General features: G+C 51.4%; 1 protein-coding gene across 4 annotated transcripts in view; it reads left to right on the top strand.

The window, feature by feature from the left end:
• Cd6 (CD6 molecule) overlaps positions 1-20338 on the top strand; it is a 40232-nt gene extending 19894 nt beyond the window's left edge. Inside the window, exons 2-13 of one of the 4 annotated variants that reach the window (XM_038332307.1) lie at positions 9177-9245; positions 9998-10348; positions 10919-11230; positions 11639-11941; positions 13264-13326; positions 15039-15179; positions 15504-15599; positions 16831-16947; positions 18283-18354; positions 18742-18996; positions 19221-19322; positions 19678-20338. In XM_038332307.1, coding sequence (XP_038188235.1) covers positions 9177-9245; positions 9998-10348; positions 10919-11230; positions 11639-11941; positions 13264-13326; positions 15039-15179; positions 15504-15599; positions 16831-16947; positions 18283-18354; positions 18742-18996; positions 19221-19322; positions 19678-19745 — 1949 coding nt within the window. In that variant the 3' untranslated portion in view covers positions 19746-20338. Of the gene's footprint in view, positions 1-9176; positions 9246-9997; positions 10349-10918; positions 11231-11638; positions 11942-13263; positions 13327-15038; positions 15180-15503; positions 15600-16830; positions 16948-18282; positions 18355-18741; positions 18997-19217; positions 19323-19677 lie in introns of all 4 variants that reach the window. The other 3 variants (XM_038332301.1, XM_038332313.1, XM_038332320.1) reach the window with 3 other exon arrangements.
• The last annotated feature ends 2623 nt before the right edge of the window (positions 20339-22961 follow it).

Genomic DNA, 22961 nt, shown 5'->3' with positions numbered 1-22961 from the left:
TCTCCCTGCTCTGGACTCTTCCAGATGCCTCTGTCTGTACTCTCCCTCAAATCTACAATAAAACCTTCCCTCAACCATATCTTGAAGCAGGTGGTCATGTCCTCACTTGATACAACTACATCCCTAGCTCTGAGGCTAAGTCTTGAATCTACTCGTGCATGATTCCAATCTGCTGTGTAACATCTGCTAGAACAGATGGTCCTCCCCCACCAGACAGCAAAACTTTGTCTAAGATCTCCCAGTGAGTGAGACTCTAGGAAGGGACCTGGACTTCCTCTGCTACTCCAGTCTGAATCTTTAGAGGGAGATCAAAGGCATGAGGCAAAGGAAAAGGCAGTGTTCCTGGCTGCTGGGCTCTCTTAGAGGCAAGGTCTCCCTCTCAGTCCTTGGGGATTTTATTTCGAGTGCTCTTTACTTTCTGTGAAGTGGTATCTCATCGTATAGTCTGGTAGCTGCAAAGAAGGTGCAAGTTGAGCAGGCCTGGAGGCCAAGAAGGGAGCCTTTTCATACAGAGAAACTCTTGTTACTATGGCAACCAGAGCCCACATCTCCTCTTCAGGAACAGAGGATGCTACATTTGCAGAGTCAGGGAAACCAGCAGCTAAGTTGTGAAGGAGCAGCAGCTCTAATGAGGTTAAGGACAAAGTGGGGGAGGGAGAGGGAGAGCATGGGGCTTTGGGGAAAGGAGGGTTGTTCCTGTGCAAAGGCAAAGGCTGAGAGGCTTCATGGTCACCACAATGCCAAGGGCAGAATATATAATTAATAGTCCTTTGAGCTCTCAAATCCACTTGGACTGAACTAGAGAAGTGAGGATGGAGCCTCAAGGTGCAGGGTGAAGTGGCTACCATGTGCCAAGTCCTCCACGTTCCACAGACATCACCCCCAGAGCAATCCCATGTGCATTGTGTATTGTGCCCGGCACCAGATTATAACTATCTGGGCTTAATGACTTTGCCAGGTCCTGTAGCTGGTGATCAGCAGCGGTGATCTAAATCGCTGTTTGTTTGTTTCCAAGGTCCCTCTTTTAAATCGTGAAAACAGAATGTCTTGAGAGCAGAGGCCGTGACACCGAAGAATTGTTGCTCTGGAAGTGTGCTGCTTTCACTTTGTAGATCATTCCGTTTCCTCTCATCACCTTCACACCCGCCCCAGCTCCCAGCATGAAGCTGGGTTCAGCACATGTTAATGGGCTTGTTGCCTACCTTGGCAAACAGACAACAGGCTTGTTTCTCAGCGTTGAGAAGAATCCTGCTCACATGTTCTCACTGTCTCCCACTGGGGCGGGGGAGACCCAAACCCTATTGAACTGTGAAGACCCTACAGTAGAGGTTCTGAAATGCCCTCTCCATCTGCCTGGACTCATTGGCAGAAAGGAAAGGAGAAAAAAAAATTAGAATTCAGGAAGGCATGAAAGAGCCAAGCAGGTGAACATCCTCTGCTGTGCGCTATAGTGACAAGGATGCTTTTAAAAGCTGCATTCTTGGGCTGGAGAGGTGGATCGACTTGTAAGGGTGCTTGTTGCCTAAGCATGAGGACCTGGGTTCAATCCCCTGTAAAAGGCCAGGCATGGTCACACACCTGTGACACTAGCATTGTGGCAGTTAGGGGGAGGCAGGGGTATCCCTCGGGGTAATTGGTCATCAGTGACAGACCCTGCCTCAAGAAAATAAGGGAGAGAGTGAAAGAATAGGACACCAACGCCCACTATTTGCCTCTGCACAATCATGTGTGTGCATACACCATACATGCATGTTCATGTACCACACACACACTTACACACAGACACAGACACACACACACACACACACACACACACACACACACAGTTGTATTTCTTTGACCTGAGAGACTGAAGTGCTTTGGGTTTGGAAGCCTTTGAGCCTCTGACACTCACGTCTCTCTGTCAGTCAAGTACATAGAGACTTCTGTGTATCCTCAAGTCTTTCATAAGTAGCATGGGTGAATGGAAAATGTAAGGCTTCTGAAGTAAAGTGAACTCATATCGAAACTCCAAACTAATAATGCTACCTTGATCAAACAGACAAAAGTTAGTTTAACAATGTTTTGTTATCTAAAATATTTTCATTTCAACGTATCAAAGTAATTATTAGTGAGTCTTTTTTATACTTTGTTTCCCTCATTAATACTGTATGGACTTCATATGTAAAGGCCATCTAAATTTGGACATTAATTATAGAAATAAGCAATCTGCACTGGGTATGGTGACTCGCACCTGTAATCCCAGCACTTAGGAGGCCGAGGCAATGGAATGGCTGGGAGTCTGAGGGCTAGTATGGGCTACAAGCAAGTACCAGAAGAGCTAGCTGTGTGACAAACCCTGTCTCAAAAAGAAGAAAAGAACAAGGACAGGGAGGGAGGGAAGGAGAGAGGACGGGAGGGAGAGAGAGAGAAGGAAGAGGAGGGGGAAGGAAAAGGAATCATCTGTATTAAGACTTCATAACTATCCAGTTGAACAAGGATATCCAGTTGAACAAGGAGACTGTTGTACCCAAGTTGTTCCAAGCATTTTTTATTTATTTTTTTTTTTTTGGTTTTTTTTTCGAGACAGGGTTTCTCTGTGGCTTTAGAGCCTGTCCTGGAACTAGCTCTTGTAGACCAGGCTGGTCTCGAACTCACAGAGATCCGCCTGCCTCTGCCTCCCGAGTGCTGGGATTAAAGGCGTGTGCCACCACCGCCCGGCTCCAAGCATTTTTTAAAAGCTCTCCAGGCCAATAGAGATGGCTCTGGAGGTAAACACAATTGCCAAGCAAGCCTGGCAACATGGATTAGATGCCCAGAATCTATATACAGGTGGAAGGAAAGACTCAGCTCCACAAAGTTATCCCCCAGCCTCCACGCATGCACTGTGGCATGGGCTCCCACCTCACACAACGATGACGGCAATGATGACAATAATTTATCCTTTAGAGAAGCTCTCCAGGGGCTGAAGTGAACTTAAAATTAATAGACATGCCTCAGACGAAGTGAAATAAAGCTTTCCTTCCCTCGGCTGTACAGACCACATGCTGGGTGCTCTGTGTGCCCTCTGTCATGGGGCCACAGCATAGGCAGCTCTCCCGCCAAGCTGGACAGGACAATCTCTAGTCTTTTCAGAGCCATGTTCCTGGCGGCCTTTAGCTGTGAGCTCTCCACACACAGTGGCGGTGGCCCAGCCTCTGCAGTGGGATGCCAGGCGTGTAAAGACACTGCTCTGTCTGTGCTTGGGGGCTTAGTGAGTGGCTTCAAGAGCTAGCTTGTTCAGGTTCAAATCTTGCCCTTGTTACTGCCTGTCTGGGTATCCCTAGACCGTTTGCTGCACCTCACTGTGTCTGTTTATTTGATAGTGACGTAAGACTGAAAAGGGGGCCTATCCAAGAGCGTTCTTGGGAGGCCTCTGGTCCACCTTCCATGTAAAACAGCCGAATGACAGGTACAACTATAGAACATGTGGTAAGTGTTCAATAGTTGCTCTCTCTCTTTTTAGATTATAATCGAATTACCAAAGACTGTAGGGGGTAGAAGAGATCAAAATAGTCATCTACTCATTACACCAGTGAGAAAACAGAGTCAGACAGGCAAAGGACTCACCTAAGGTCACCCAGCAAGTTAATGATAAGAACCAAACAAGATCCCTTTCTGCAAGTGTTTAGCTTGGCGTTCCCCCCACTGTGCCTCCCCCTAGAGAATGCTGACATTTGCATGGAAAATGCCCAGATCTTGCAATCGTCTAAGCTGTTCGTTTCTTCCCCAGGAGGGAGTTGGCTTTGGTTAACCTGGCCATATGTTTTTTCCTAGTTTTCTCTGCAGGACTGTGTGAGCAGAATGCCCAGATAGCCAGCCCTAAAACTCATTTCATTGGTGCCATGGGCAGCACCTGGCACATTCATTTGAAGATTGATGAGTGTGTAGGTGAGCTAGTTTTCGTTTTGATGTAGAATACATGGACATTTTAGGGGAACGCGAAGCAGGCAGAAAACAGAAAACCTCACAGCAGGAGAATGTGTTTTCTTTCTCCGATGATCTTTCCTCACTGGCAAAGACTGAGCTCCTTCTATTTCCATCCTTTTAGCACTGCTTTTGGGCGAGGCTCTGTGCTCGGTGCATGTGGCCCGCAACACGGATATGGATGCTGCCCATGTGTCGCTTAAAATATAGCAGAGCTGTGTTGGCCAGGCTTTCTGTTGCCGTGGCAGATACACTTGAAAGTGAATTAAGGGAAAAAGAGATTGATTTGGGCTTATAGTTTCAGAGGTGTCCATCCATCACTGCAGGGAGTACATGGCAGGGCAAAGTTTACCGAATGGTTGCCAGCGAGCAAAGAGAGAGATGGAGGGGAGAGGGAAGGGGGGAAAAGGGGAAAGGGAGGAGGGAGAGGGAGAGGGAGAGCACGCACATAGTTGCACTTATTGGCTTGCTCTTCTCTGGAAGCCTGTGGGATGATGCCACACATTCAGGGTAGATCCCCTCCCCTAGTGAATGAACTCTCTTGGGAAACATCCTCAGGCACACCTAGAGGTAGCTTTGCTTTCTTATTTATTTACCTGTCATTTTTAATCTGGATTTTATATATTTTGTGTGGGTATGGTTGGGATGGCCAGATCAGAGGAAAACTTGCAGGAATCTGTTCTCTCCCGTCACGTGGGCCCCAGGTACCAAACTCAGGTTGTCAGGCTCAGAAGCACAGCCTTTATCTGATTTACCAATTTTCTAGAAGGTGAACTGCCATTCTATTGTAAACCTTCACCCAGCCATTAAAACCCCTCCATAAGTAATTTATGGCAAACATTTTTGCCTGTGTTGTGTGTTCCCAGCCAGCTCTCCAGTGGTTTCTAGGGAACTCAGGGGTCTTTGGTTTTGGGGAGAGTGGGTATCTGCTTGCTTTGGCTTTAGTACTTTGAGAAACAAGATGGCCAGAAGCTTTTATCTGTAAAAACAGCGCCAGCGCATTTGGAGTACTCTGTTCCCCAGGCTTTGAATGACTAGATGTCATATTGATTCATTCTTATCAGGAACTTGTAAAATGGTGAGACTTCTTTCCAGTTTGGGGCTCAGAGAGGGTCGATGACCTGCCTCAGTTACATAGACAGAGTGTCAGCTGGAGCAAGGTCTCTCCAACCACTAGTTCCAGGTATGGACTCTGAGCCCCATGAGTAACCAGATCCGGAAGTTCCCCTCCCTTCCCTACCCCTCTACTCTCTTCCCCGCTCTTCCCTTTCCCCCCAATCCAATGGGGGCAAATACACAATTTAGATGAGCTCTCTGGCTCCAATTCACCCCCAACCCTCAAGGCCACGCCTGCAAGCTACAAGCCCAGAGGCAGAGCACAGGTACAGAGGGCTTCCTTTGCGGCTGTTCCTGATGTGTGTACTTGAAATCACTTTCCACGCTACTAACCCTGTTGCCAGCAGTGGCTCATACCACACTTCCCAAGAGGTTCTTTCTGTAGACTCAATCTCCTTATTTCTCAGTCCTCCCTTCCCCTCCTCCTCCCCAACATGAACCCTTCATCCATCACGTGCTCAACTTCATTAGGCACCTATGCTTTTTTTGGCATCTTGGGTGGAGCCGTGGCCACAGGCGCCCCGGGCTGTAGCTGGTAGCTAACTGACATATACAACTGAGAAGGGAAGTGAGAGTCTCCTTACTGAATTTGTTCCAATGCTGGGATGGCCTGGGGGCCTCAGCTTCTCTTTTAGTGTCCAGATTTCTCCCCTCTGCCTTCCAGCATCCCTCCCCTAGTATGCCCATGAGCCTTGAAGACACAGGATAAATCAGAGTCCTAGCTCCTCAGGCTCTCCTATGGGCTTTGTTGTTCTGATACTGAGGCTCACTATGTAGCCAAGAGCAACTGACCTTCTAATTCTCCTGCCTCTGTCTCTGAGGCGCTGGCTTTACAGACATGTACCACCATCCTGGGTTCTTCCGCAGCTCTGGTTTGATGTTGTTTCTTTCTGAGACGGTCCTGCTACCTAGCATGGGCTGACCTGGAATTCTCTGGCTTTTCCTCTCAGTCCCGTTGGGTAGTAGGATCATGGACTTGTGCTGCTCCTGGCTTCCTTTGGACTTTTGTCCCTTCTTCCCCTGGAGCCTTCTCCACAGCAGCTCCCGTCCCACCTGGGCTTCTGCTTGGGACCGGGCTGCAAAGGCAGACTCTTTGCTGCCTGGGGTTGCTCTCTCTCTCCCTTTCTTCCTCTCCACCTCTTCCTCTTCCTGGTCCATTGCTTCCTAGCATGCAAAGCACAGTTCAAGGTTTCGTGTTTGGGGAAAATGAAGGACAATTTAAGGTGGTCAGTGAACTCAACATACAACAGTGAATCGTTGTGTAGCCAAGGATGACCTTAAATTTCTGATTCTCTTGCCACCACCTCTCAAGTTCTGGGGTTATGCACACAAGTGCTACTGTGTCTGTTTTGTGCAGTGCAGAAGATGGGACCCAAGGCATGTCAGACACTCACCTCACTAAAGCCTCTGGGCTTTCTTTCTTTTTAATATGCTTGCAGTAGCACCTGCCTTCTATTTCATGTGTGTGGTATAAAAGGAGCTTTGTGTTTCAGTGTTTTCTCATTGTTCACGTACATACCTTTTACACATGTGACTGCTTTATTAAACTAGAGTACAGCCGTTGAACGAAGCGTTTCCTTCATTGTTTCTTCTCTGTGTCTTGCCTTTTCTACTTAATAAAGCATGAAAATCCCTCAGATCAACATGGCTCTATTTCTTTCCCCTTCCTTCTTCTTTCTGCTCCTCCTCCTCCTCCTCCTCCTCCTCCTCCTCCTCCTCCTCCTCCTCCTCCTCCTCCTCCTCCTCCTCCTCTTTTCCTGCTCCCAGAATGTGCTAGACAGACTAGACTGGCCTCAAGCAGAAATCCACCTGCCTCCGCCTCCAGGGTGCTTGGATTAAAGGTGTGCCCTGCTATTTCAGCCCTCTGTCTTTCAAAGAGCTGCATACGACGCCATGCTATGAGCAGACCAGACTTTATAAGCAGTGTGCCCATGGACAGTCATTTGAATCCATGGGTAGTTTTGTGCTATTCCATAAAAATGCACTGAACACTGCTTTCCTTTCAAAGAATCACACATCATATTCGTTCACGTGTGTTCATGCCACAGCATGCGCGTGAGGTCAAAGTCAACCCACGGCAGCAGGTTCTCTCCTTCCACCATTTGAGTCTGGGGGCTGAGCTCGGGTCCTCAGACTTGGCAGCAAGTGCTTTTACCCGCTGAGCTCTCTCTTCTATCAGCACCGCACATTTTTAGGTCCAGCAGGCTTCTTCTTCTTCTTCTTCTTTTTTTTTTTTTTTGGTTTTTCGAGACAGGGTTTCCCTGTAGTTTCTAGAGCCTGTCCTGGAACTAGCTCTTGTAGACCGGGCTGGCCTCGAACTCACAGAGATCTGCCTGCCTCTGCCTCCCGAGTGCTGGGATTAAAGGCGTGCGCCACCATAGGTCCAGGCTTCTTAATGGTACAAAGTAAACTCATGGGGAAAGGCAAAAGTTTCTTTTCATGAAGTTTTATTGCAAAATTGTGACCCAATTTGAAACGACAACTGATGGCCAGTCAAAGTGTTGGCGACAAGGAGGAAGGATTCCTGCCCTGGGATCTCTGTGAACAGAGACCATGGTAGAAGGAAGGCTTGAGGTAGCCTCTGTTCTTGTTCCCACAGCAAGAAATTCAAGGTCACACAAAGCCAGGTCCTTTCTTGCAACCAGGGACAGGACAGTGCCTGTAACACAAAGCCCACGGTGCTGGAGTTCAGCCAACTTCAATACTGTGGTAACCCTGGGAGTTGGCAGCTTCATTCAGTCCGCCCATCAACAAACATTGTGTCCTGGAGGACCCAACTGGGATCTGCCCTCCAGGACTTTCTGGTATAGGAGAAATAGCACTCACCTTTATGCACAAGAAAGTGGTTGTCCGCACTAAGAGAGAGATGATACCAAAGGAGTTGAATCACCCACCCACCCCAAACACGGTTGCATGCACACATACTTGGACATAGGACCGGATAAATACAAAGTCTCAATCACATGCTGACACACTCACACATAGCCCCCAGATCCACCCCACCCCAAACATGATTTTACACACACACACACACACACACACACACACACACACACATGCATGCACCCGCAGACATTCAACCAGATGAATACAAAGTCTCAGTCACGTGCTAATACACTTACACATAGCCCCCCAGCTACCATTCCAACCCTCCCTTCTTCTCCCTCCCCCGCATATGCACAAATATTAAAAGCCACACCTGGGCACTGGGCTCATTGCTATGGGAACCGGAATTCTGCAAAATTCTGCAATCTTCATTCATGCACATATGAATTCTCGCTCTGAATATTACAGTCGCTGTGGAGTTTGTAATTTGAATTCTGAGTCATTTCCCCATATAGGTCAGGCTGGGAAGCAAAGGACGGAACTGGTGAAGACTGGCAGTTAAAGACCTGATTACTTTCTATCAGGGTGATGGCAGGGCCTAGATAGGAAGGACTGTATCTCCAAGGGTGCTGCCCTGGGACTTCCCTAGGCCCTAGACAACACAGTGAGCAGGGAAATCCAGAGGGAGACAGTTGAGGAGAGGTTTATACTTTGAGAGAAGCAATGGCATTCAGATAAGGGACAGCCTGCTCAAGGGACCTCGCAGGGAGGGGGCCAGGGGGATAAGCACCATGTTTCTGCTGGCCTCCCTCCCTCTCAGCTTTTTTATAGCTCCCCATAGCCTGGATCCAACAGAAGCCCAAAGCCCTAGGCAGATGCTGAGGTTAGCCTCCCAGGACAGAGTGGACAGCAATGGCACTAAAGGGACAAAAGCCCCCTCTCTGGCATTGGCAACACATTTTTTATCACTTGTGTTTCCCTTTGTGATCTGTAAAATGGGATTGATAACTATGCCTGCACTGTGTTGTTGAGAGTAAATGGATTATGATATGCAAAGATCTGGAACAAGCCCTTAGAGAAAACCAGTTTCATCTAAAAGCAATTTGTAGCTCAATGATTCCCACACAGTGAGAGCCTCCCCCACCCCAGGCTAAAGGGAGCAAAGGAACCTGAGGCTGAGGACCACATTTTCCTGGGAGCCTCAGCAGGCTCCCGTCATTAGGACATCTTGGTGGCTCCCAGGCTGGAGCTCCCTCACCCACCCCGGCTACCACTGTTTTGTTTTTCAGGTCTCCCATCTCCATTCCCCTCCGTCCAGCGTGGAAATGGCAGCACCACACATGTGCCCTTGGACCCAGGTAAGCACACCATTTTCCCAGGCCCCACAGTCAACTTTCTGAGGCCAAGCTGACTGCCTCTGGGTTAGTGAGAAAGGACAGTGGACTTTCAGGTACCAAGGAAGCCCTCTGACTCCAGAGAACGCCCCTTCCTCCTGGCCTGGGAACCAGGGTCCCATTAGGCTCTCCTTGCAGTCTGAGAACAACTGTATTTGAGAGTCTCATGTATACCACAAGCCACTTGAGGGATTTGTGCAGTGCAAGCTGGGGTTTGTGGTGGGGTGATGAGCACCATCAACCCTGTCTTTCGTTTTCTCTGCAAGTGTTTATTGATGCCCTACTCTGTGCAGAGCTAGCTGTGAGCAAGCAGTGGGGTGCGTTCTTGGGAGCAGGAACAGGTTATTTCTATAGGAAGGTCCCTGGGACCTAAGAAAGGTTCCTATAGGAAGGGCATCCAATTCACTGCAACAGCAGGTCTTGTGTGTCCTCTACAATAGCACCTTCAGTATAGCTCAGGGACTAGGAAGGGACTTTTGGTCCAACAAGGGCCCCTGAGCCAAAATCCTGATTTTCTGTTACAAAGGATGCCACTGGAGACAGGGGTACCAGAGAGGGGATTGTGGGACCCAGTCTCTGATTCTCACACTGGGACTAACCTACCATAAAGCACTAGTTTGATTCCTGAGCCACACGTTTTCTCTAAACTGAACGCTAGAGTTCCTATGGGGGAGCAAAGTTCTGATGAGCTCTCAGTTCAAATTTGATGCTTCCAGAGGAGCAGCTGGGAGTCCGCCTGGTGAACGGGAGCAGTCCCTGTAGCGGTTATGTGGAGGTTCTACTGGTGACGTCCTGGGAGCCTGTATGCGTGGTGGACGGAGACAGACTCACTACCGAGGCTGTGTGTGAAGCGCTGGGGTGCGGCGCTTTGGAGAAGGCTACCTACCTGATGCCACCCACCTCGGAGCTGTCACCCGGGGCCACCTCTGGGAACATCAGCAGTGCCGGGAATACAACATGGGCTCAGGCACCAACCGTGCGATGCAGCGGAGCCAATTGGCAGCTCTGCAAGGTGGTGGACCACGAGTGCAGCAGCGACAAGAGGCTGGTGCAGGTCACCTGTGCAGGTACATGTGCCTGCCCCTGAACTCCCCCACAGTTTAGACTTCAACCACTGCAGTCAAACTTTGGTTCCCAGACTTCCACCACCAGCTTCCCAAGTCGTACCAACTCAAGGGGTTCCTTCCACCTTGATGCCCCACCATATCGTGTCATTACAAGATCTGAGCATCACCTCAGATGTGGCCTGCAGACTCCTCCCCAGCTGGATCTTCAGAGCACCCTCTTGGTCAGCTCTGGTCTCCTATACTAACCCAGTCTGTTTATTCCCTGTACCCTTCCTGATTGGGACCTATATGTTTTCTTTTCCCTCCAGGTAGATAAATTTGCCATGTTCACAGGTTGTCTTTGCTCTGAGTCTTGGTGACTGAGACAATACTCAAGGCTTTGCCTACCTGGTCCTTAGTCCTGCCTTCTGTCTTTCAAATTCCTCCCACATAATCTCTAAGTCACACCCACGGGGTTCACAGTTTAGAGGGGGCTCCCAATCCTCCCTCTAGGTTATAGCCACTCCCACAGAGTTCAAGGACCCAGTCTTCCTGCCCCACCCCCAACATCCAAAACCCTCCCATCCTCAGAGAACCAGGCTGTGCGGTTAGTGGATGGTGGTAGCCGCTGCGCTGGCCGCGTGGAGATGCTGGAGCATGGCGAGTGGGGGACAGTGTGCGATGACACGTGGGACCTGAAGGATGCACACGTGGTGTGTAAGCAACTGAGGTGCGGCTGGGCAGTGCAAGCGCTGGCTGGCTTGCATTTCACCCCCGGCCAAGGACCCATCCACCGAGACCAGGTGAACTGCTCCGGGACTGAGAACTATCTGTGGGACTGTCCAGGGCTGCCTGGAGACCAGTACTGCGGTCACAAGGAGGACGCAGGAGTGGTATGTTCAGGTCAGTCGGTGAGCCTGAAGGAGGTGCCATATTTGTGATGGGACACCCTTAGTAGAAGTTGGATTGAAGGCGGGGAGTGTCGTATCTCCCCCTCCCCCATCACTGTTGAGCCAGGGCTTCTGGTCCTACCTGTGCTGCTTTTTTATATCCACAGCGATGGAGTTAGTGAAGTGATCTGTGACAACCCCCAGAATGAGCTGCTTCTGTCTGTTCACAGCTCACATTTGAGCAGCCAAGATCTAGAGTCCCACCAGGGGGCTGGCCAGAGCAGGTGGGGTGGGCAGAGGGATCACAGGTGCAAGAGGGGCGAAAACAAGGGCTGTCTGGGCCCATCTCTGCATTGGGGTTCTAAGTTGGCAGCGGTTTGGGCCCAGAACATTCTAGCTTGACTCTGTCACCTGCCCACAGAGCACCAGTCCTGGCGCCTGACTGGAGGCATCGACTCCTGCGAAGGGCAGGTGGAGGTGTCCTTCCGAGGGGTCTGGAGCACTGTGTGTGACAGCGAGTGGTACCCGTCTGAGGCCAAAGTGCTCTGTCGGTCCTTGGGGTGCGGATCGGAGGTGGATCGGCCCAGGGGGCTGCCGCATTCCCTGGAGAGTAGAATGTACTACTCCTGTAAAGGAGAGGAACCCACCCTCAGCAACTGCTTCTGGCGCTTCAACAACGCCAACTTGTGTCGCCAGTCGCTGGCAGCCAGAGTCGTCTGCTCAGGTAATCCTTCCCCAGTCCCTCCACCACTAGATCTAATCCACAAATTTTGCCTTTGTCTGTGCCTACAGATGGCTTAGTAACTGGCCCAAGAAAGATCATTGCCCTTACCGTGCTCGGGCAGGCATTACTAATGGATCAGAATAATTTTTTTGTTTCGATTTTTTTGTTTTTGTTTTTTGTTTTTTGTCTTTTTCTGCAAGATACTCAACTCAGAACCAAATTCATGGATTAAGTAATTACCAAGGAAGTCATTATTATGTGCTAACTAATTGGTCCCTGTTGACTGGAATGGTTCAGGAGGTTAAGCCAGTTTGCTATCCCAAAGGTGATGGTTGCAGGAAAAAGCAGATTAGGAAACATGAATGGTAATAACACGTGTGACAGCATCTGGAGCTGTAGTCACATGCCAAACACTGCCAGGCTCTTAGCAGCTCATTTCAGTCCGGTCTTACATCCACTGTAGGAGGAGGCTTCTACTGCACTTCTCCAATTCTAAGACCACAGTGGAATTCATAACATTGGTGTCTTATGACCCATAAAGACAAATAAAAACAGGCCGGAGGTGCAGCTTGGTGGCAGACCACTTGCCAAGGTGTGCCCGATGCCCTGGCTTCAAACCTCAACACCTCAAGGAAGGGAAGAAGGGAGAAGAGAGGAAAGGAGGGGGGAAAAGAAACACCAAAAATCCTGCTGTGCTTGGTGTGGTGAAAGAAACTAAAAAGACGTTTGTTCAAACTTGACATGCTCTCTGTGAGTGAGGCCATTGCTCCAGTGACAGAGGCTTTGTAGTATGAACATGAGATTCCCCACCTGCAGGAACCCAGTGTGAGCCTCCCTGTGGGGCTCAGAATCCTGACTCCAAGTTCCAGCTTTGCTGTTTAGCAGCAGGAGGACTGGGATGTTAACAGCTCCTTAACATCTGTGGCTTCAGAATAAAGGGTGCTCTTCTGGGTAGCTGGAGACTGAGATGCTATGGCTTAAGGGCTGTGTAATTGCCACAAGTTAGGAATCCGCTAGAGGAGGTGTGGATTATGTAAACGAGAACACAGCTCCCTAGTTCCTAGGTCCTAAAGAGCAATTGGAAGTTGAGTGGGGAAAGGACACAGTCTGCAGCAGCTTATAGAGGAAGAAGGGATAGTTCTAGCCACACCCATCCTAACTGAAGCCTCTTCCTCTCACTGCTACGGGCATGGTTCCTGTACCCTTAGGCCTACAGTGGGATCCAGGGCGCTTGTCTGTCTTGTTCAGTTTCTAGACCAAGGCTTGGTACACAGTAGGTACTCAGTAAACTCATTTAGTGAATGGGTGGTACTTTCCAACAGACTCCCGGAGACATCTCAACCTGTCCACTGCTGAAGTGCCTTCCAGAGTTCCAGTCACGATAGGTGAGTGTAGCTTCTCCCAGCAGGGCAGGTGCCTGTGTTTGCATGTGAGTTCATATAGTCATGGCTTTCTGCCTAGGGATAGCTGGTTGTTTCCTGGGCCCCCAATCCCACTGATGAATTAGTCCCTTGGGGGGCATCCTGCCATAAAGGAGATATGTCAGCAATATACACCACACACACGCACACATGCACACACACACACACACACACACACACACACAGAGAGAGAGAGAGAGAGAGAGAGAGAGAGACATTTCTTGTGAGCCAGAGAGGTCCTAAGTGCTTTGGAACCACTTGGGTGCCAAACTCCTGGCCTGGCTAGGTGGTGGGATACCAAGAGCACCAGTCAGTGTGAGTAAGGTTTAGGGTGTGGGGTCTAGAGCCCTCATGCACTATTTCTCAAACCTTTCTGCACCCCCCCCCCATCAACTGAGGGAAGTCTCTCTAAAATCTGAGGAACAAGCTGAGGTCCAGAGTTAGGGTGACAGCAGCCCTGCTGGCCAGCACTCGGAGCTTCAGCTCTCTTCTGCACCAGGTCCGTCTGCTAGCTCTGTGTTGCTTGGCCGGCACCAGGGCTGGCTCCTGGGGCTCACATCCCTGCTGCGGAGATGTTCTTTTATTTCATGAGAGAGTTTTCCAACCCTCAGCACAGTCTGTGCGGTGAGAGCCGTGTGGAGGTCCAGCACTGGCTGCGCTCCTTGCTGCTCTGCCTGATCACTTGCACCCACCTCAGACCCTCAAGATGGGGCAGGACAGGGCCTGGAGGAGACACCAAAGGAACAGTGTCCTGCCAGAGGCCCTGGCTACAGATAAAGAACATAGACAGGAGTGAGACGCTAGGAACTGCTCAGGCTATAGAATGAGGTTGACAGAACTTGCAGCTCCCATGTCCCTTCTTGGAAACAGGGTAGGGAGTCACACCCACTGCAAAGAGAGACTAGGCCTCCTGGAGTCAGGTGGGGATCCATTGTCAACACTTCCCTTAGCCCCAGCAGTTTCCTTGGGGTTTATACCCCAGAACCCCCACATTTCAGGATCCCCTCACACTGCTTCTGGGTACCAAATCCACCTTCCCTTCCTAGCCCAAACCATCCCTGTCAGCAGCCGGGAAAGGAAAGGAGAGAAAGTGAGAGCTGATGGAGAACTGTGTTTTCCTCTGGGAAAGCAGACACAGTCAAAGCCTATGGCTCTCCTTAAAGCTCCTCCCTTGGCAGAGCCTCCAGGCCTGTGATAATGTCATCTGGTGTAACCCTAGGCTATAATGCCTGACACACAGGGTACTAAATGATTGTCTGCTGAACAAAGGCTGAGTGCTGAAGGCTGAGAGAGGAGGATGGGGGAGAAAGGGGAAAGGGAGGGAGGGAAAGAGGGAGGGAGGGGGGAGGGAGGGGAGAGGGAGGGGGCAGGGAGGGGGGAGGGAGGGAAAGAGGGAGGGAGGGGGAGGGAGGGGAGAGGGTGAGTTGTGGGCTAGTAGCCAAAGGGAAATTTCAGATAGTAAATACATTTAGTCAACTGCTCATTTAATATGCACTCACAGAGCACTTACCATAGATGAGGCACTTAGAAGCCGATGGGAAGATTTGAATAAAAGGCACAGGAGGAGGAAAATGGTGAAAAGGAAGGTGGGGATGCTTCATGAAGGTTGAAAGGGCATAGGAAGGTGTTAAAGGGGCCCACATCCATTTCTTTTTCTGCCTGAATTGGGTTTCCAGAATCTTCTGTGCCGGTGAGCGTGAAGGACAAGGAGTCTCAAGAGCTGACACTCCTCATACCCTGTATTGTCTTGGGAAGTCTCCTTCTTGTTTCCCTCGTCTTCATAGCTGTTCTTCTCTTGAGAGCAAAAGGACAATATGGTAGGTGTGACCTTCCCAGGGCTACTGCACAGGAAACAGCAGTTGTGAGGTATAGGCATCCCCCAGTACATGAGGTGTGGAAGAGCCCTGGTGGGAGTGGCCCTGCAAGGACCACCCAGCTCAGGCCTGGGGAAACCTGCTGATGGGAAGAATTTTCCAAGCATGCATAGTAGTAGAACCTATTAGTGGAGGTTTCTTGGGAGAAGCAGACTCTGTGTTTGTGTTGGGTGTGGGGTGAAGGAAATGTGCCCTTGATGGAACCTGAAAGTCTGAGAGACAGGGAAAATCAAAATGATGTATAGGCTTTCTGCCTCCCTTCCTCAGCCCTCCCTGTTTCAGCGAACCACCAGAACCTGCCCGCTGCCACCCAAGCAGGAAGCAATAACTATCATGCTGTCCCCATCACCATTCCCAAAGAAGGTAGGATGTCACCCATGGAGGAAGGCAGGCAAAGGATGGGAGGGTGGACTCTGGAGGGTCGCCATTGCTGAGGTCGAAGTGGCACCAACAGAAGAGGAGCCCAGGCCAGACTACGCACAGGTTGTATTGCTTTGAGCAGTCACAGCCTCTCTGACTTAGCAGACTTTCTAGTTCAGCCTTGCACCAACTCTGAGCTTTTGAGTTCTGAGCAAATACAGCCAAGTGTTTGGACTGTTGGTTCTCGGAGGAAACATTATATCTGCTCACTAGCTAGTAGACATGTGATGTCACTTCTCAAGATGCCCCCCAACCAGATGCCCCACAGGGCCCATCACCATTCTCCCAGAACAAAGGCTGGGGTGTGGCTACATTGGTAGAGTACTTGCTTAATACACACAGGTCTCGGGTTCAGTCCCCAGCAGCACACAACCCACACAATGGTGCACTCCTGTTATACCAGTACATGGGAAGTGGAGGCAGGAGGATCAGCAGTTCAGGAGCATCTTGGCTATATATTGAGTTTGAGACTAACATGGCTTACATGAGACCCTATCTTTAAAAAAGAAAGAAAAAAGATTCTCTTGGGTCTTATGTTTTTCATATTCTCTGAGTAAAAAAAATAGAACTGGGGAGATAACTCGGTTGAGGTGCTTGTATTGCAAACATGAGGACCTGAATTCAGTCCCCAGTGCCCATGCAAAAAGTTGGGCATGGTAGCATGGGGCTATAATCCCAGTGCTGGGGAGCTGAGACAGGCAGAAGATCCCTGGGTCTTACTGGCCACTCAATCTAGGCTGTTGAGCAAGCTCCAGGTCCCAGCAAGAGAACCTGTCAAAATGCAGAGAGGGGTAGTGGCTGGCAGCAGGTGGCTTTAATCGTAGGTCTCCAGAAGCAAAGTTAGGCAGATATCTATGAATTCAAGGCTAGTCCTGTTGACATAAGAGAGGTCCAGGCCAGCCAGGTATACTCAATGAGGCCTTTATCAAAACAAACAAAGAAAAAGAGATTGCTATCTCTACACACACACACACACACACACACACACACACACCCGTTAGGACTCATGATTTGCCTCCAAAAGTTTGAGCTCAATCTCATTGCATTGTGAAACAAAATGGGTCACCTGCTACTCTGCCCCTGTCGCTGCCTCTGGGCTCTCAGCCTCTCCCCTTCAGGGTTCTGCCCACCTTAGTGCTGGGTCATGTGCCCCAATCCTCTGTTCTCTCCCCAGCGCCTATGCTGTTCATCCAGCCCCGGGTCCCTGAGGACTCAGACACCAGTTCCGGCTCTGACTATGAGCAATATGACTTCAGCTCCCAGCCACCTGTGGCCCTGACCACCTTCTACAGTGAGTGCTGGGCTGGCTTCAGGGGCTTGGGACCTGCAGGAGGGCACCTGCTGGTGCCCATTAAGACTTTCATGGGACTTCCTTGTGCTCCCCTGTACTGATTCCAAATGGTCCTAAAACTTCCAAAGTTCCCTGTGACCCTGGCGATCTGCCTATTCACAGGAGTGTGGCCTATGCTATCCCTGGCTGGATAAGGTCTCAGTACCCTCACCAGGCCCCGCACATGCATCTAAAGATGCTGAGTTTGTGCAAACCTTGAGACTCCAGGTGAGACACAGCTCAGGCAAATTCTTACACATTCATCATCCCCCAACCACGTCTTACTCCGGCCTGCCCAGTCCCTCCACTGCTATGCCAGCGCATGCCTCTTAGTCAGTCTGTCTAGCTCTCCCACTGCCTGCTGGGAGCAGGACCAGGGAAGATGGCACATCAGAACCCAGGCAATGCTTGGGGGACAGACAAGGACAGACAAGGGTCCCACACCTCTATGGATCCCCTTGAAACATGTCAAAAATCCCTGAGTGTCACTTATGCCTACTGTACAATCAAGTTAGTACCGGAGTTCGGTCATGCGTGACAGAAACCTTCCAACTATCAGAGTCCTGGAAGCTGAGGGAGTCCCAGATTCCTTCAACACCGCCATGACCTTTATCTACATGGCACAGAATGAGCCATTGCCAATCCACACAGCAGGACAGCAAGGTTATCCTTCACTTCCATCCCTCCACTCAGAGAACAAGCCTGCTAGCTATAAGGGGGCAGGACAGGGAGCCTCTGAGGGTTCTGCAGAGGAAGGATGAACACTATCCCACCTCACAGCTGACTTGGGGTCTCTGGGAGGATCCCAGAGGAGGATCCACATCCACTGACCCGTGGGTGAGGCTTGGTGGCCATGCAGATACGGTGGGACATCCGAACTCAGGTGTGTAAGGTGTCATGTTGTGTCCCAGATGCTATGACACTGGAACTCACAGTCATGGTCAGGCTTCCAAGAGCTGACCCACATTCTTAAGCCTGATCCTGAGCCTTGAAGCTGCGCAGAATGCAACGATTCTGGGCCGTGCGGCTTCTCCACCCAGGAAGTGCCTCCCAGGTCAAATAGCCGCGCGTTTCTGGACCAACCAGGGCACGGGTGTGAGCCACGGAGTTGGTAACATTCTTATGAGGAACATGTGTGGCACGGGGCAGGGGCAGGCGGGAATCACTTGTCTCTCCACACTGGTCCACAGTAGACCTGAGATACCACAGATGAAACTCGAACCCTGTCCCAGTCAGGGTTGTCCTCCTCCAGGCTCCTGGTAGGAGATGCCCCCTCACCCACCCTGCTTCCTGCAGATTCCCAGAGGCATCGGGTCACCGAGGAGGAGGCCCAGCAGAACAGGTTTCGGATGCCACCCTTGGAGGAAGGTGAGTCCAGAGTGGGCAGGTCTTGGAAAAGATAAGCAGGGTGCTAACACTGCCTCCAAACTCGGTAGCTGAGCTCGTCTTCGGATGTACTAGCAGCGACTTTCCTCAACTAGTGTCTCTGGCCTAACATTCCCATAAGCAGTAAGTTCTGCTGGAAGTCTAATTTAAAACCCTCTTGCTGGGCCGGGCGGTGGTGGCGCACGCCTTTAATCCCAGCACTCAGGAGGCAGATGCAGGCGGATCTCTGAGTTCGAGGCCAGCCTGGTCTAAAAGAGCTAGTTCCAGGACAGGCTCTAGAAACTACAGGGAAACCCTGTCTCGAAAAAACCAAAAAAATAAAATAAAATAAAACCCTCTTGCTTCCTTCTTTCCCTTTTCCTGGCCCAGGACTCGAAGAGCTACACGTTTCCCACATCCCAGCTGCTGACCCCAGACCCTGTGTGACCAATGTCCCACCTCTGGGCTCTCAGTACCACGTGAGGAGCAACAGTGGTTCCAGCACCTCCTCTGGGGAGGGTTATTGCAACAATCCCAGCAGCAAGCCACCTCCGTGGAATTCCCAGGTGTTTTCTTCTGAGAAGAATCCCTCCACAGAGCAGCCCCCCAACTTGGAACTGGCTGGCTCTCAGGCAATGTTTTCAGGTAGTTATATGCCCCCCCCCCTTCCAAGCTCCTAATTCTATGTCCAACCTACCCAGCAGAGGCACAGAGCCCAAACTCTGAGTAGCTAGCTGGCTGTGTGACCTTGGACAAGTCTCCTTCTCTCTCTGGGCCTCTCCTTCCTCATGTGCCCAGCTCCAGACTTGGCTCTCCTGAGTCCTCAGGCTTGCTCCTGGCAGAGAGTAACTAGTCCGGGTCTTCAGCAGGGACAGCAGACGGTGACAGTTCCAGCACCTCATCCGGAGAGTGGTACCAGAACTTCCAGTCACCACACCACAATCCTCCAGGGGAGCAGTTTGAATGTCCAGGTACCCGGGGCAGAGGCAGGGTGGGGTGGGTGATGTGAACAGGGTGGAGGAATATTTGGAGGTTTCTGTAAGAGGAAGTGAGCTCACTGCCACTGGAGGCATCCAAGCAGAAGCTGTTGGCCACATAGGGGAGGTGCCAGTAGCGGTAAGGCTGCCCGCACGCACTCACTCGCTGTGCACCAGCCTGGGAACCTCAGTTCTGGACTGGAGGCAGCAGTAGGCAAGAGGAGGAGATGATTTCAGATGGTGCCACAGGGACCGAGGTAGGGGGTGGACACAGGCCCGCTCACTGCCCCATGGCATGGCATGTCCCTTGACTCCGCCCCCTGCTGATCTGATCCTCCTGGCCCCACAGGACCCCCTGACCCCCAGTCAGACTCCACTGATGAAGAGGAGGACTATGATGACATCGGAGCAGCCTAGCCTGGGTCCCTGAGGCTTACGGATGGCCTGGCCCTCTGCTCTCCTGCTCTGCCACCTATCAGCTTCCAAGAGGCTACGACCCCTAGCAGAGATGGAAGGGCATTCTCCCAGACCTTCATCCTCCACCTGCCCATCAACCTGCAGGAACCTGGAGCAGAAGGCATGGCTAACGGTGTGAGCACTGCGCTCTGGGTTGAGCAAGCAGGGTTGGCCACTTCTGGCAGTGGTGGAGGGCCATGCTAGGTGACTCTGAGGCCTCAGCTCACTCTGTGTGTCAGAAACTTTGATCCTAAGTCTCAGGAAGCTGCCAAGGGGCTGAGCAGCTCACTCACTGTTGCAAGATAAGTCCTGGGTCAGGGGCTGCCATTATCACTCAGGAAGATACTACTGTCTGAATGTAATCACAGAAGTATCCACTTAGCATGGGACATGGCCTTCCTGGGCACCATCAGCTGAGAGCAACCAAGACAAACACATGCTCCCACCCAGTCGGGCCGAGGCCAGTCTTGCCCACCAGGGTTCTCTGAGTCCACCACAGGCACTGGCTGGACCTTGTCTCTATCCCTGAATAATAGAACATTATTCTGAGCTCCTTGGGGGTCCCTTCCCAGTCACAGAATCAAGGGATGGGCTGCTCAGTTGGGGCAAGAGTGCAGAGGTCTGTCCTGGAGGGCCAGAGGCCACCAGAAGCTCTGAGTCCCCAGAGATCCCCTTGGGTTGACAAGAACGCTTTAGGTGAATGTGGCTATTGCCCCCAGGACTTTTAAACAGGACCTCCCCACAGCCTCAGAAAACTGGAGGGTTCCAGCCGGGCTATGGTGGCCTGTCCTCAGTTCCTGAGATTAAATGATTGCTGAGTGAAAATGAGGTGTGTTGGGACAATTCCTTAACCTCGGTGCTGTGTGTGTTTGTGTCTGTGTTTGTGTGTGCTTGTGTATGTGTGTGTGTGTGCATGTGTGTATGTGTGCATGTGTGTATGTGTGCATGTGTGTGTGTGTGCATACATTTCCTCAAGGGTAGAGGATCTCAAGCCCTTGCAGTGGAATGTTCTGGAGGCTCCAGCAAGAATTAAGGAAGGAGGCGACACCATGTACAAGTTCATCTGTGCTCTGGCCTCCCAGGTTCAGTCCTGAGGGCTATCTGAACACACACCTGAAGGTTGTTCCACAAGGGATGAGAGACGGGTATCCTGTGGTTGGTTGGGGACTTGGGAATGCTTCATCCTCCCCCCACTCCCCACCACTACCCAGCTGCCTTAGAAGGTAAGCCCAATGCTCCGGTGCCCCCCTAAAATACTTTCAATGCAAAGGTGGCCTAAGAGCAGCAAGCTTCTCCCGACACTGTCTGTAGGAGACCAGCTGAATGCACTGTGCCTGGGCTCCACGTTAGCTGTGGGCAAAGCGGAGGCAGCTTTGATCCATTCGGGCAGAAATGTCAAAGCTGTCATCCACTGTGGCCTGGTACTCTAGCCAAATGTAGGGAAAGAAGAGCCCGGCCCGCGTGATGCAAAGGATGGAGGGCAGACGGGAGTTGCCCAGCTGTTCCCAGGCCTGTGGGCCAAGCTGGCTTTGCCAGAGGAGCTGGCTGTTCGCACCCCGACAGCCCAGGGACCTCCCCAGACAGAGTAGGTGCTGTGGTCCATGTTGCCTGACTGGGATTTCACCCAGTCGCAGGTGACTTTAGTCTTACTGCCGTCGTTGCTCAATGCCGCCTGTGGACTGTGGGTCTAGCTTTCCTCCGGGAGCTGGGGTCCTGGTTGATGGACCTGCTTCCCGTTCCTGTCCCTGCTGTACCAGCCACAGGCGCTCCCGGGGCAACCATTCCAGGATGTGGTCGCCTGTGTTGCGGTACCTCCCAACCAAGTCTCCAACCACTGCAGGGGATTCCTAGGGGAGGAGTCGCAACTGCAGGGCGGAGCATTCTGCCGGCCTGAACCACAGGGAAAGCTTTTTTGCTCCACAATCTGTGTTTTACTTTCAGTGCTAAATCATCCCATAAATCCTGAGCCGCCTCAGGCCAGCAGCTCGCCTGCTCTGGTCCTCTGCTAACAGAAGCTTGGCTGCTGGGGAGGGTCAGGGGCTCTGTACCCAATGGTTCCACACTGGTAGAAAGATTAATAAAGTCTCACATTAGGACAACTTGGGGAGGAGAGAGGCTGAGGGGTGGGAAGGGTCTTGTCCCCAGGTCACTGAGAGAGAATTAATAAGGAGTCATAAATATGGTTGCCTTATCCTCAACCCAGCCTCAGACATAGAGGAGGCACCTTCTCTAAGCCCAGATCCCCCGACTACACGAGAAATATAAATCATTGACGTGTCTCCCCACCACTTTCCAGTCTCTGGGCAGCAGGACTTGTAGCAGGGGAGGAGGGGATGGGAACCTGCGAGAAGGCCTTTTTCACCCTCTTCCACCCCTGTTCCTAAGCAGCAAGCTTGAAGGAGCAGAGAGCAGGGAAGTCCCTAAAAAAGCAAGTGTTTTCCCCTCCACTCTTGTAGGACCTTAAGTTAGAAAAGGCCTCAGGGGTCTGGTGTGGGATGGAGCCCTCAGGAATCCCACCCAGGCAAAGGGCGTGGCTGCAGAAATGGGGGGCGCTATCAGAGAGGGGTGCTGCCACAGTTTCAGATTCTTGGAGCCGCTAAAGGATGGTGGAGGCTCCCCTAACTCCCAGAACCCCTGAGCTAGCTGTGTAAGCACTCACAGGAAGGCCTTCAGGGGCTGACACTTGAGCAGGTGTGGCAGGATCAGCAGCACTGGCTGTGACATTGGGGAAGACTGGACATGGTGTCTACGTCTACGTTAGACGTGAACAATGACACCAAGGAACTGAGGCTGGGGACAGTCCTCTTCTGTGGGTGAGAGTGCTAAGGTTCATAGAGGTTCAGTGTCACACGCAGGCCACACCCCTGGCTCCTGAGACTGAGCGGTAATCTGCATACTTGCTCTGTCCCTGTGCGGTCAGAACCATAGGGCCAGGCTCAGCAGGGCCTCCTGCCTCGCTCTGGAGCCCTGAGCTGCAGGTGGGGGGCACACCAGATTCCCTGTTAGGGCACATACCCTCCTAGGCTCAGGGACACAGAAAGTTCAGCATGCACAGGGGACCAGACTCCGGGCCCTGAGTGCACAGAGAGGAATGGAAGCTGGCCGTCACCCTTGGGGACTTCACAGTCTGGGTTGTGGATGGTGATGACAAATTTGACAAGCAATGTAGGGGAGCAG

The sequence above is a fragment of the Arvicola amphibius genome, chromosome 1, assembly GCF_903992535.2.
Source record: "Arvicola amphibius chromosome 1, mArvAmp1.2, whole genome shotgun sequence".
In the NCBI taxonomy this organism is placed as follows: domain Eukaryota; kingdom Metazoa; phylum Chordata; class Mammalia; order Rodentia; family Cricetidae; genus Arvicola; species Arvicola amphibius.
Note: the sequence above shows the minus strand (reverse complement) of the source record. Positions and strands in the feature narration are given on the sequence as shown.